The sequence below is a fragment of the Aplidium turbinatum genome, chromosome 2 (genome assembly GCF_918807975.1).
Source record: "Aplidium turbinatum chromosome 2, kaAplTurb1.1, whole genome shotgun sequence".
NCBI classification, from domain to species: Eukaryota; Metazoa; Chordata; class Ascidiacea; order Aplousobranchia; family Polyclinidae; genus Aplidium; species Aplidium turbinatum.
Genome location: NC_137473.1, coordinates 52,915,211 through 52,926,285, shown reverse-complemented (window position 1 = coordinate 52,926,285; position 11,075 = coordinate 52,915,211). Strand labels below are relative to the sequence as shown.

The window sequence follows — 11,075 nt, the reverse complement described above, 5'->3', positions numbered from 1 at the left end:
CTACAGTTGACCTCTCGTGTCGGAATCCAGCTTGTTCTTTGGGAAGCAGTGGGTCAATTATTGGTTCGACACGAGCGTAGATCAGTCTCTCAAGAATCTTGAAAGGTATGCAGAGCAAGGAGATGGGGCGATAGCTCTTTGCATCGTCTAGTGGTTTGTTTGGCTTAGGGATCGCGACGACCAGAGATCTTCTCCATATTTTAGGAATCTTGAGGCGGCGCAGGCAGGACGACAGGAAATCACATAACCAGGCCTTTAGAACATAACCAGCGTGCATGATAAGCTCTGGACATATCCTATCTGGACCAGGGGCCTTACCAGGTTTTAGTTGCTTGAGGGCAGCATTAAATTCGCTCCGTGAGAAGGAGCTAGAAATGCTTTCCTGGTCGGGTGTGTTGATCTTCCATAGCTTTTTCACTTCTTTGGTAACAAACCGATCGGAGGTACGATCACACGGCTTATATATCCCATTTTTTATTACCTGCGATGCGATCTTATTAGCAGGAATGGGACATTGTCGGGGTGATTGTCTTGATCGTCCCGTAAGGTTATTGAGTGTGCTCCACGCTGTACGGCTTGAGTGCGAGAGATCGATAGATTGGATAGTCTCTGTCCAGCGTTCTTTTCTTTTTGCATCGAGTCTTTCCAGAAGAGCCTTGGCGGCTGAGTGTGTTGTTTGACCATCTGAAGAGCTAACAAAAGATTGGTAGAGGCGCTCGCACTCTGCATCCCAGCATGGAGTGTAGTTACTTCTACGACCTCGAGGGATGGCTTGTTTGGCACATGTTAAGATGGTGTTGCAAAAGTCCTGGTAGGCCTCGTCCACATTGTGACAGTTAGGTGGAGGTAACTCGTTTGTGAACTTGTTGGTAAGGAGGCTAAAGCGATTCCAGTCGGCTTTACGGAAGTTCCACCGCTTGACTGGTTCACTCGGAATTGGTGTCTTGAGCGGTATTGCGGTAATGAGAGAAGGTCGGTGTTGGGACCGAGGGAACTTCTGTAGCACACGTCTGTCCGGAAGCTGATTGTCGTTGCCAGTGCTAGCAAAGGCCATGTCTGGGTTTGTTCCAGTGCCCCATCGCCCGGATGTAAAGCTGGCTTCGTCTTTGGGGTTGTACAGTGGGGCATAGTTGTTATTTGATGCCCAGTTAGCCAGACATGCACCAGAAGGGCTGGTGATGCGGTATCCCCAGTCGACGTGCTGGCAATTAAAATCGCCAGCATAGAGGCAGGGGTGGGGGTACACTGGGATGGCCGTCGGAGTGAATGGCGAGGGAGGTGGCTTGTAGATGTTTACGATTTTGTAGCCGTTGACGTCCACACTTAGCCATTCAATCTCTGAGTCTGAAGGGGATTGTTCAACCAGTCTCCAGTTCAGCTTCTCGTGGACAAATGTGGCTAAGCCGTGTGTCCTGCTTAGGATTGAGCCAGCTAGTGAGTAATTTGGGATCACTAGCCTATCTGCGCTGTGGCAGTGGGTCTCCTGGAGGATGATGATAAGGGCCTTTTGTCGTTGAGCTATTCTTTGTACGACGTCGATTTTAGCAGTCGTAAGGCCTTCAACGTTAAGCTGTAGGATATTGGGACTTCTGGCTTCTTTCTTCGAACTCTGGGGCCGAGGGTTTATCCTTTTACCACCCCAGAGACGCCCTGATGTGTCTCTGTTTGTTGTCATTAGCCTGTTTTGTGCAGTTACCGGGACTCACCACGAGGAGGTTGACAACATGAGTCCATATAATAAATTGATACTATGAATTGACTGTTGATTTGGCTTAAATGCATTGTTTAAATACACTGATGAACAACAAACTATTGTTTTACATTAGATAACGTTGTGTCAACATAAATTCAATTGTGTAGTACTATTCTATTTCACGAGGCTCGACTGCAAATTAATCTGGCTGTTGTCGAAATATAGATGTAAATGGCGTTACTTGACGTTTTTTCAACAATCTTTGAATAACAAGAGAAAGTCAAAGTGACCAGAGAAAGTATTTTTTGAAATAACATAAAGCGCACAAATCATGCATTTACATAATAGTAATACGAACTACGAGACAAAATTACATTTGAATCAACGACAATTTACAAAAACAATTCAAAAGTTCATACCATTCTTTGCCAAGTAAGCGGTTAAATTTTGACAACTGTGTAATGCATTCTGAAGATTTTTATGCGATACGTCAGTCTAACAAACAAGATTTCCGATACGGTTGCAATTAAGTTACAAATTTTAATTGAAAATAACCCGTTACGACAGGGAGACGATGGACAACACAGCCATTAGCCTAAATCAGTAGGCCTACTTTCTCACAAAAAAACTGCACCTCACGTTGTGCCTACCAAGCGTTTTAGCAAGGCGACGCGAATGTAGACGGTATGTGATTCTTAAGAATAGCGCTGCTGCTAGCTGCTCATAAACCATTTTTTTTACCAAATTTGTGTTGTGCAAATAGCTATTGGTTGTTGACACGGCTTTGGCTTTGTGCCAACGACTAACCCACGTTAGCCCGCTGGTCAAATACTTTATGTGCCGACGGAACAGTTCCGTTGGGCCAATGACACGCTCAGCGGAATGGTGATTTTCATCTTCAAGATTGCTGTAATGGTAGCCTAATAATATCTTGTCCATCTCTGCTGCAATACTCAAACGTGTCAATTGTTGCTTACAACACCCACTCTGTTGAATCGCCATCACAGGTTGCAAACAAAATTGTTATCCTGTTATACGACAAGAGATGATCTCTTTACAATTAAGCTGCCTAGCCTACATTCTCGAAACAGTTTGGTGGCCTACGGCTAAAACGATAGCTTGATTAACATGTCAGTTAGCCTGCCATAGAGTATCAAAGTATGATAAATTTATTGAAGAAAAATACAAATAGCCTATTAATTTGTAAACCACATATACTGCAAGGTTTCATAGTCTACTACATATTGTGTAGGTACTACATCCCCAAGCTGGTAGCTAATGGATTAGTACACACCACGCCCGCTACAAATTTATTTGCAGATTTGTTTTTGGTTACACTCAGTTGGTGAACCAGTGACAAAATCTTGGTAACTGGACAACCATGTATCAAGATCACAAAGTCCTTCATTGCTCTCAGTTGCTGAGGGACAAGCAGGATAGGACTTGAGAAGTTTTTCATTCCAATAGGTTTGTACTTTGTATTCTTTGCTGCTTCTATCTTGATTTGGCGCTGCATCGCAGCGATAAAGTATGAAAGCGATGTTGGCAGCGCTAGGTATAAAATAACTGGTTCGGAATATTCGGTTGCGTTCTCTAAAAAAATCATCTGCGGTTGGTCCTGGCTGTTCCTGTAAAGGAAAGCAAAATTGTATGCTAGCTCTCATTACAAAAATTCACCTAAACCTACCTTGAATATATTTCAACACAACATCAAATGCTTTCCCTAACTTTGTGCCCGGATAGCTCTATAGGCTAAGTGCCTGACTTTATACGAACGAAGAAACTGCAAAATTAAGCGACGCTGGTTCGAATATTGGTGTGTGCGCTTGAGCAACACATTTCAAGAACACTTTTCCTTTCAGAGGCACGTAGGGGAAGGGAAAGTAATTTGATACACCCCCTCTACAGAAACGTACAAAAAATATTGTCATTAGGTGGAAGATCTGTGAAAATAATGCCTACAAAAATGATACCATGCAGCTAACTCGTGCTTTTGTGGCATAAAATTGTAAAAGTGTGTTTTTTGAGTATTTTCGTAAAATTTTTAACTCATGTTTATTTTCGTCTGGAAAATTAAAGAAAAGTTCCTGAAAGATGAAACCAAACTCATTTGACAGTGCATTGATAAGGCTTCAAGGGCATGTCACGTTTTTTCTGCAATGTGCATCCAAGCATAATGAAAAACACTTCCAATCTGGTGCGCTCTGAGAGCATTTCCAAAACAAATCAAAAATAAAAATCTGTCAAATTGTGCTTCACCAATGTCGTGATCATACATCCATTTAATGTTTAGAAGTCATGAACAATCTTAATTTTAACGTTGCAGGACCAAAATCCTGTGTTAGACATGGAATAACAGTTGTCTAAATATTTAATTCGTCATGAATGTTCATTCTCAGATATTCAGTTAGGCCTACACTACAAAAACTAACACTTAGGCCTAAACATTACAACTGCAAGCAATTTGTACAAAAAGCTGGATAAGTTTGCCTCCTGCGTATAGAAGCTTAACGAACTAAATATTGCATCCGCACCTGAACGTTCATTGGCGAAGTAACGTTATATCAAAGCTGTAAAAAGGGCAAAGGCATGACTATGAAAGCTAGTAGGCTAAAGTACATGGCGAGGAGACATCAAAAAACAGCAACAATCTTTTCGGCATTATGATGCTGTGCTTGTGTTCCGTGACGAGAGACCATTCTGACGACTTAGTCTAGCCGCTCTAGCGAATGTAGGCCTACGCATTGACGTCATTGGGAAAGCAACTCTAACCATAACACATCTGATTGGCTAAGCAGCTGGTGACGTTTTGCAAAACGAGTGAAGATTGGATAAAACGAAGGCGTTTTTTGACATTTTTGAACCTGGGGAAAGCAACTTTGATAGTTTCTTCCCTGAAGCCTCAGTGGTTGTTTCTGACAGGAGCATTTGCGTTAATTGGCATTTATAGGCAAGACATGCGGTTTGGTGAGGACTTAGACTACTCACAAGCGTTACGAGTAATTCTAGTCACAACAGTAATTTTCAAGTTAAAATAGACGTGATAAAAATAATAAGAAGTTAAACCTAGAATTCAGTCATTATATTTTGCATAGTTTTCGCTCAGGTAAGCACTGCTTTCCTTGCTTTCCCTCACCGATCGTCACTGCCTTCCGTGGAAAACAAGTTGATACATTTGAGTGACGGTTTTAAAATTTCAATTAAAAAAAAAAGTAACAAAAACAGAAAAGTGAAAATGTTTTTAAAAAGTGTGTAAGAGATCAGACTTTCATTTCAGCTTAAAATCAATAGTTTGTGTCACGTAAGTTTCAGTTAACAGGCAAAAATGTTAAAAGTGTATCAAATTACCTTCCCTTCCCCTAATGTGTGGAATAATTCACCGACAACAACAATCGAAAAATTCACTCTGCCAATTTCGCGACCGGGCCGCGTTAGTGATTGCTTCTACGAGTATGCGAAATCGCCAGGATTAAACTTCCAACGAAGCGTTCTCAGTCCGAGAATAAAGATTTCTTTAATCATTCTCTTCTCGAGTTCTTGCAAACAATTTCGACTTGAGCAAATGTTTTGCTTGTAAACGACCCTATCAAAGAATCCAATATAACTCCTTTGACACGAGGCCAGGCTTGATGTTGCATTTTTAAGTAAAGATGGAGGCTACATGGTAATTTTTTTCTTTCGTAAAGCTAAACTAGTTTCAAACCTAGCAAAATAAATGACCACTTACGAACTGATGTGACGCAACTTACCCCATAAAGTCTCACCCATCTCTGCACTTACCTATATAACACTTACTTACTTAACACTTACCTCATAAAGTCTCATGTTCTCAGCCAAAGTAAGTATATTCCCAGAAGATGCAAAACGAAATTTTCCAACCACATTTTCTTCAATGTCCCTATCATACAGGCTTGCACTCTTTACAAAATTGACAATTTCTTTTGAAAGAAAGCAGTTTTGTTCGTATGCAATAGGAAATTTATATCCTTTTTTAGGATAATCTTCTACATCTGATGAATACTCTAAAACTGGAAATATAAAGAGGTTAGCTGTTGACATTGGCACATTATAGAGTTTTATATTTGTCCACCTAGATACATCAGTTGGATAAGCGTCGACTTTATAAGGTACGATAACATCAAGCAACGATTGTTGAATTCTTAAGGAGAGCCTACTCTGTCAATCTTTGTAACCACAAAAGCTTCCACAAGTGTGCAAAAGTGCGAAGATTTCGCTTCCAAAGAGGATTTTTCACTCCGAGGATAAACATTTCCTCGATCAATAAACTTATTATAAGTGCGATAAACATAAGCTCTAAGAGGATGAAACATGTTTCGTCGCAGTAGCGTTGACAAAGAGGAGGGTCTAGGGTGTACTTTTGGACCCAAGCCTAGGATGGTTTTAGGGGCCCGGTGACTTGATGAAGCCACCAGCTATTGCTTGGGTGTCATGCATTTTTCTTAGAAGTGTCTTGATTTAGGGGCGGAAGATCTCATGAGTACCGAGCCCAAGCTATCCTCTCAACGACCCTGAAAATGATGATTTAGGATGGCGCCCGTCAAAGGATGTAACTGATACCCATGAGCTTTTGGTATGAATTTTAGTTTTCATTACTCGTGCTTCTCTCCCGACTGCGTGGCCGAGTGGTGAGAACGTCTGCTGAGCGACGTTCAAAAGAACGTCATCTGTTATCGGCAACGTCATTGGCAAAGACATTTAATGGCATGTCAAAATATGAGAAGCAGCTGACTCGAAGACTATGCTTCCTTTTTGTTGCTTCCTGTTGTTTGTTGTGTAACATCTGTTCATAGTTTCATCTGTTCATAGTTGTGTCCGCCTCGATAGCTCAATTGGTTAGCGCGTCACTTCTGGAACGAAGAAGCTTCAAGATCAAGCGGCGCTGGTTCGACTCTCGCATTGTGCGCAAAAATAAAAAATAAAAACGAATTATGTTTGTGTAGATAGGGCACTGTGGTATTTTCTAATCCAACATCGGTTAAAAGATTAATGCAAATATCAAAGACATACTTTCTAAGTCTCTGTTTGAAAATATTCGGCACCACGGTGTGTTTCTAGCTTTGACCCAACGCTCGTCATAGCAACTTCTATAGAAAGTTAGAACCATTTCATTTGTTACAAGCCTTCTAGGGATGCCAAGTCTTCTGGAAATTTGTCTCGCAACGTGGGAAATGAATGGACCTTAAAATAAATTAAGCTTTTCTCATTTCATGATATTTGAAAAGGTAATGTAAAAACAGCTCTCTAAGAAAAGTTTTATTTCTTTTTAATTTAAGCAACATTTTTTGAAAACGTACACAGTGCTCATGAAATTAAGATTTTGAATTTTAGGATCTAAGATTGTTTCTAACAATTTTTTTTTCTTTTTAAAACAAAGTTCCTAAGTATTGAAGAAACTTAATTCAAAACGAAGTATCGAAATAACAAGTTTTATGACAAAACAAAAAAATACGTTGAAATATAATATTTGGAACTACGAACACAAATATTTAAAAAGTCGACTTGTTTGGGATTTCCACAGAAACAAAATTGAAAATTGCTTTATAATAATAATCTATCACACTATATAGTAGGTCTATGATATAGCCTACCATTGGAAGCTGGTACTCATGTACCAAAGTACCAATTTAAATCTAATGTTGTAGAAAAAAGATTAAAAAGAATTATAATCAATCAGCAAAACAAAATTTTCAATGTAAAATGTCAAAATGTGCAACATCGTACGTTTTTAAAAATAACATTGTTTCGTCTAACAGCTCATAGAAATCTATAAAATTTTATAGACCATTCCTGTAAGCATTATGTGATTACTTTTTCGTTTGCCATTATACGGTAGCAATAACAACTACGATCACCTTTTACAAATTTATCAAATTCTTGGTCTAGATTAGGATTGTCCTCAATTACGCGATTGTACTTTGGACAATTGTCATGGTTCATTGGATCTATATTCTCTGGAATGACTTCTTTTTTAGCTCGGGATATTGCCTCAGTGGAATTGTGGAAAAGACCCACCATGAAGGCGTTCATAGAATCTATCACCCTTTGTTTGCTCGTACTGGTAAACCTGCAATTTACAAAAATATCGCACAGGTTTTTATATCCAGGTTACGTTTTTTGAAAAAAAGTTATAAATTACTTTTTCGCCAGAAAATTATTTTTTTCCACTGCCGAAGTGGCCTATTTACTACTATTGTATGATTTTACATGTTTTTAAGTTTGTATAATTCTATTTTGTTGTTTCTTACTGGTAATTGCATCTTAAAAATTAATTTTCTACAGTCACCAAAAAAAGGAAGACATTAATTTATACTTAGGCTATATAAATTAATTTTACTTTTATACCTGGATTGTCCCTCAAGGTTGCTTAAGGAGACTTTCAAACTTAGGAAACTTGTATTGTAATTGTAAGTCTCCCTATTCTTTTCTAAAACTTCCTTCAACGCACAACTTTTTGAAGCTTATTTTTTTCTTTGTAAAGGATTAAAAATAGTTCTTTACAAACACCAAACAATATCAACACCAAAAGATCTCAGCCATCCGGACGGCATAAACAAAAAACTGAAGTGATTGAAAGTAAACAGTGAAACAATACTGGCTCTACCTTTGAGAAGGCGTCTTCCGGCAGGTAAAGCGCTAACAAATTAGGTGGCGCGTGCACAGAAACAATTAAGCAAATGAGCCTCTGGAACAATACCTGTATTTTAATGGAGAATTTTGCACTCCCAGAATGTTTTTAAGAAGCTTCTGATACCGCAAAGCAAGACTTATCAGCTCTGCCTTTCCATATGTGGTTAAGTTCTTACTATCGTATGGAGTCATCCAAACCTTCCATTTGCGAAGACGCTGTAACATTGAGTAAGTCAGATAGTATGCCAAAATTCAACTCTACCACACAGCCTTATACAGCAAAAACGATGCAGTGTTGAATAGTTTATATCAGGGCTACTCTTACTCAACTGGCGGACCGCGGTCCAAATCCAGAAATGGGTGTTGATGGTGGACCTTGAGCTTTTGGAAGAATAACCTCATTGCCACGTTTCAGGGCTTCTTTAAACAGATTTCTACCGGGAGAAAGCAATTTTTACTGTGATTATCCTAGTTGCTGGGGGGCTTCGGCCCCCATATTCCCCAACACTTTCTCAGAATTTCAAATCGAGTTACATTTTACCTAAAAAGTGGTTTGGTATAGATGATAATTTAACTTTCGTGGTTGCGTGTGAAATAACCTATTCACCGGACCGCTAAAAATGCTCAACTTGTCAAAATGGACCTTTGTTAACACTAGTTGAGTAACCCTGGTTTACATGCTTATCTTTTGTCAGAATGTTTCAAAACTCTGTAAATACTTGTAAATCTTTTTCGCAAAGCGTGGCCTTTCCTGTGCTGTTCAGGTGACGAGCAAGCTGGTGTAGTCCTTGTTGTTCTTTCAAAGCGCTTTGTCCTGGGAATCTAGCACCATGTCTGGATAGGAGGTAAATTCCAACAGATGTACAACCTGGAAGGAATATTTTTTTATTTCTTTAATTGACCTTGTTTTAGACTTAAAGCCAATACAGCACATTGCATTGGTTGATTTTGATGATGTCATAAAATAACAACCACGATTGCTCTCAGTGTAGCACACAAGTATATAGGCTACTGTGACCAAATTTCTGCATGCACTACTGCTTCAGATCAGTCTTTGTTAGCATAATGTAGACTACACTACGTATTTTTAGTAAATTTGCTTTCTGGTAGATGAAACTTGCACCAGATTGATAATTCTGGCGATATTACATTTGGACAACCCCTTACCTGTTGGCACACTTGCAGGCAGACGGCCATCCACATTTCTGTAGAGAGTCTTCGTTCCAAAGAGAGCGTAAGACGACTGTTTGTTTGGACACATTAACGCCTCTCCTGGTTTATGAACGGAAAAAATGAGACCGACAATAGTCACGATTGCTTTGCACCAAACGATGATCATATTATCAGTTCAAACAAAAGTTTTAAAAAAATTCTGCGAAATCGTGTAAAATAGTAGTTAATAGATAGCAGAAGCATAATGTAATAAAATAAGTTAAATACTGTAGAACTAATTCGGAGAAGCTTTTCAAGTTAATGTTGATTCATTCTACAGTATAACAATTTGTGTTCAGAGGCAAGAAGCCAATCTTGTACAGTAGGCTAGTCTTCGGTTGCTAGAATTCGTACATTAACCCGAAGTTTGCACAGCAATTGACATAGAGTTTCTGCTTGCAGTTGAAATGATGATAAAGAATTAGCACTGCTTTTTTTGCACACGTTTAGGCTTCTAGAATCATTGTGGCATAAACTACATTTGATACCAGTTATCCTACATACACCGGTGTGAAATGTTTTGTAAATTATTAGGCTTAATCGCTGCCTCCTTGATAATAATCACAGGAGTAGGCTGCGTCAGAGTTAGTCTCATAATTGTGTTGTAAGAAAAACAGTCTCGAAAACGCTTCAAATCTCCGTTATTCAGATGGTTATTCCTGAGCTTGAAACTTATGTCATGTTGCCAAATAAAGTCCACATGTATTACAAAATAGTTCATACACTGAAACATAAAAGTTCTGTAACCATTAGGCTACTGGAACAGAGCAGTATAGTCTTTCCATTGCTTAATGGAACCATTGCTCGTCTTATAACGATATAAATAGGCTATAAAATCGTGTCCTTTTACCGCATATGATTTTTAGATCCATTAACTTTATTGATATTTTCCTGCATCGAATATTCTCTACGCGTGAACATTAGCCTACTCACCAGCTGTTGTTATGTCCTTTAGTCTTGAGCCAATATGGTAAATTTGGTTTACTGCTATTATAGAATCTAAATAAACTGATCACGTACGGTACCATCATCACTTCATGTCAAATTTCATGTTGTCTTACTGGGACATTTGTCAGACTCATATTGAAGAACAGGGGTTGCGACGCTGCCTACATGTGTGCTTGTATATAACAGAGAAAAACTAATATATACTTATTTGGTGCTACACTGCTTTCTGTTACAACGTCGACACTGTCATCAACTGCGAAACTTGTCTGGAAGCTTGCCTCTCACACCACTGGACTATCTCCCTATTCTTCCAAGCATCTAACCCAGTATCAATTCCTTTCGAGAAGAATCTACTCTTGGTCGGTTAGCACTGGAGCTAAACTATTTTTTCTACTACAATTTGAAAATCTATGTCGATTATCATCCAACCTGCTTAGACAACTTTCTAGTATAAATAAAGATAAAATATGGAATGCTAATTGTATATAAACTTATAGAGTAACTTATTAGTATTCCTAATGCTGAATCAGTTGGTTGGGATTTTTCCTTTGCCGATTCCATAGCATGTAGGCCT

General features: G+C 38.9%; 1 protein-coding gene across 1 annotated transcript; it reads right to left on the bottom strand.

Moving 5' to 3' along the window:
• Positions 1-1,973: 1,973 nt before the first annotated feature.
• On the bottom strand, positions 1,974-9,706 carry LOC145764989 (multiple inositol polyphosphate phosphatase 1-like). Its single transcript, XM_082576707.1, has 7 exons — positions 9,509-9,706; positions 9,061-9,209; positions 8,409-8,557; positions 7,567-7,778; positions 6,722-6,892; positions 5,504-5,721; positions 1,974-3,321 (listed from the first exon to the last, which is right to left on the bottom strand). Exons 1-7 carry the CDS (start codon positions 9,678-9,680, stop codon positions 3,004-3,006), a joined length of 1,389 nt encoding a protein of 462 aa, XP_082432833.1. The 5' UTR covers positions 9,681-9,706; the 3' UTR covers positions 1,974-3,003.
• Positions 9,707-11,075: the final 1,369 nt, after the last annotated feature.

Excerpts from the sequence above, each read along its gene's own strand:
- LOC145764989 (XM_082576707.1), bottom strand. The coding sequence starts at position 9,680 with ATGATCATCGTTTGGTGCAAAGCAATCGTGACTATTGTCGGTCTCATT. Across the intron at positions 8,558-9,060 it reads TTTGCGAAAAAGATTTACAA|CGTCTTCGCAAATGGAAGGT; the intron begins GTATTTACAGAG and ends TCAATGTTACAG. Across the intron at positions 5,722-6,721 it reads TTCAAACAGAGACTTAGAAA|TTTTAGAGTATTCATCAGAT; the intron begins GTATGTCTTTGA and ends TTATATTTCCAG.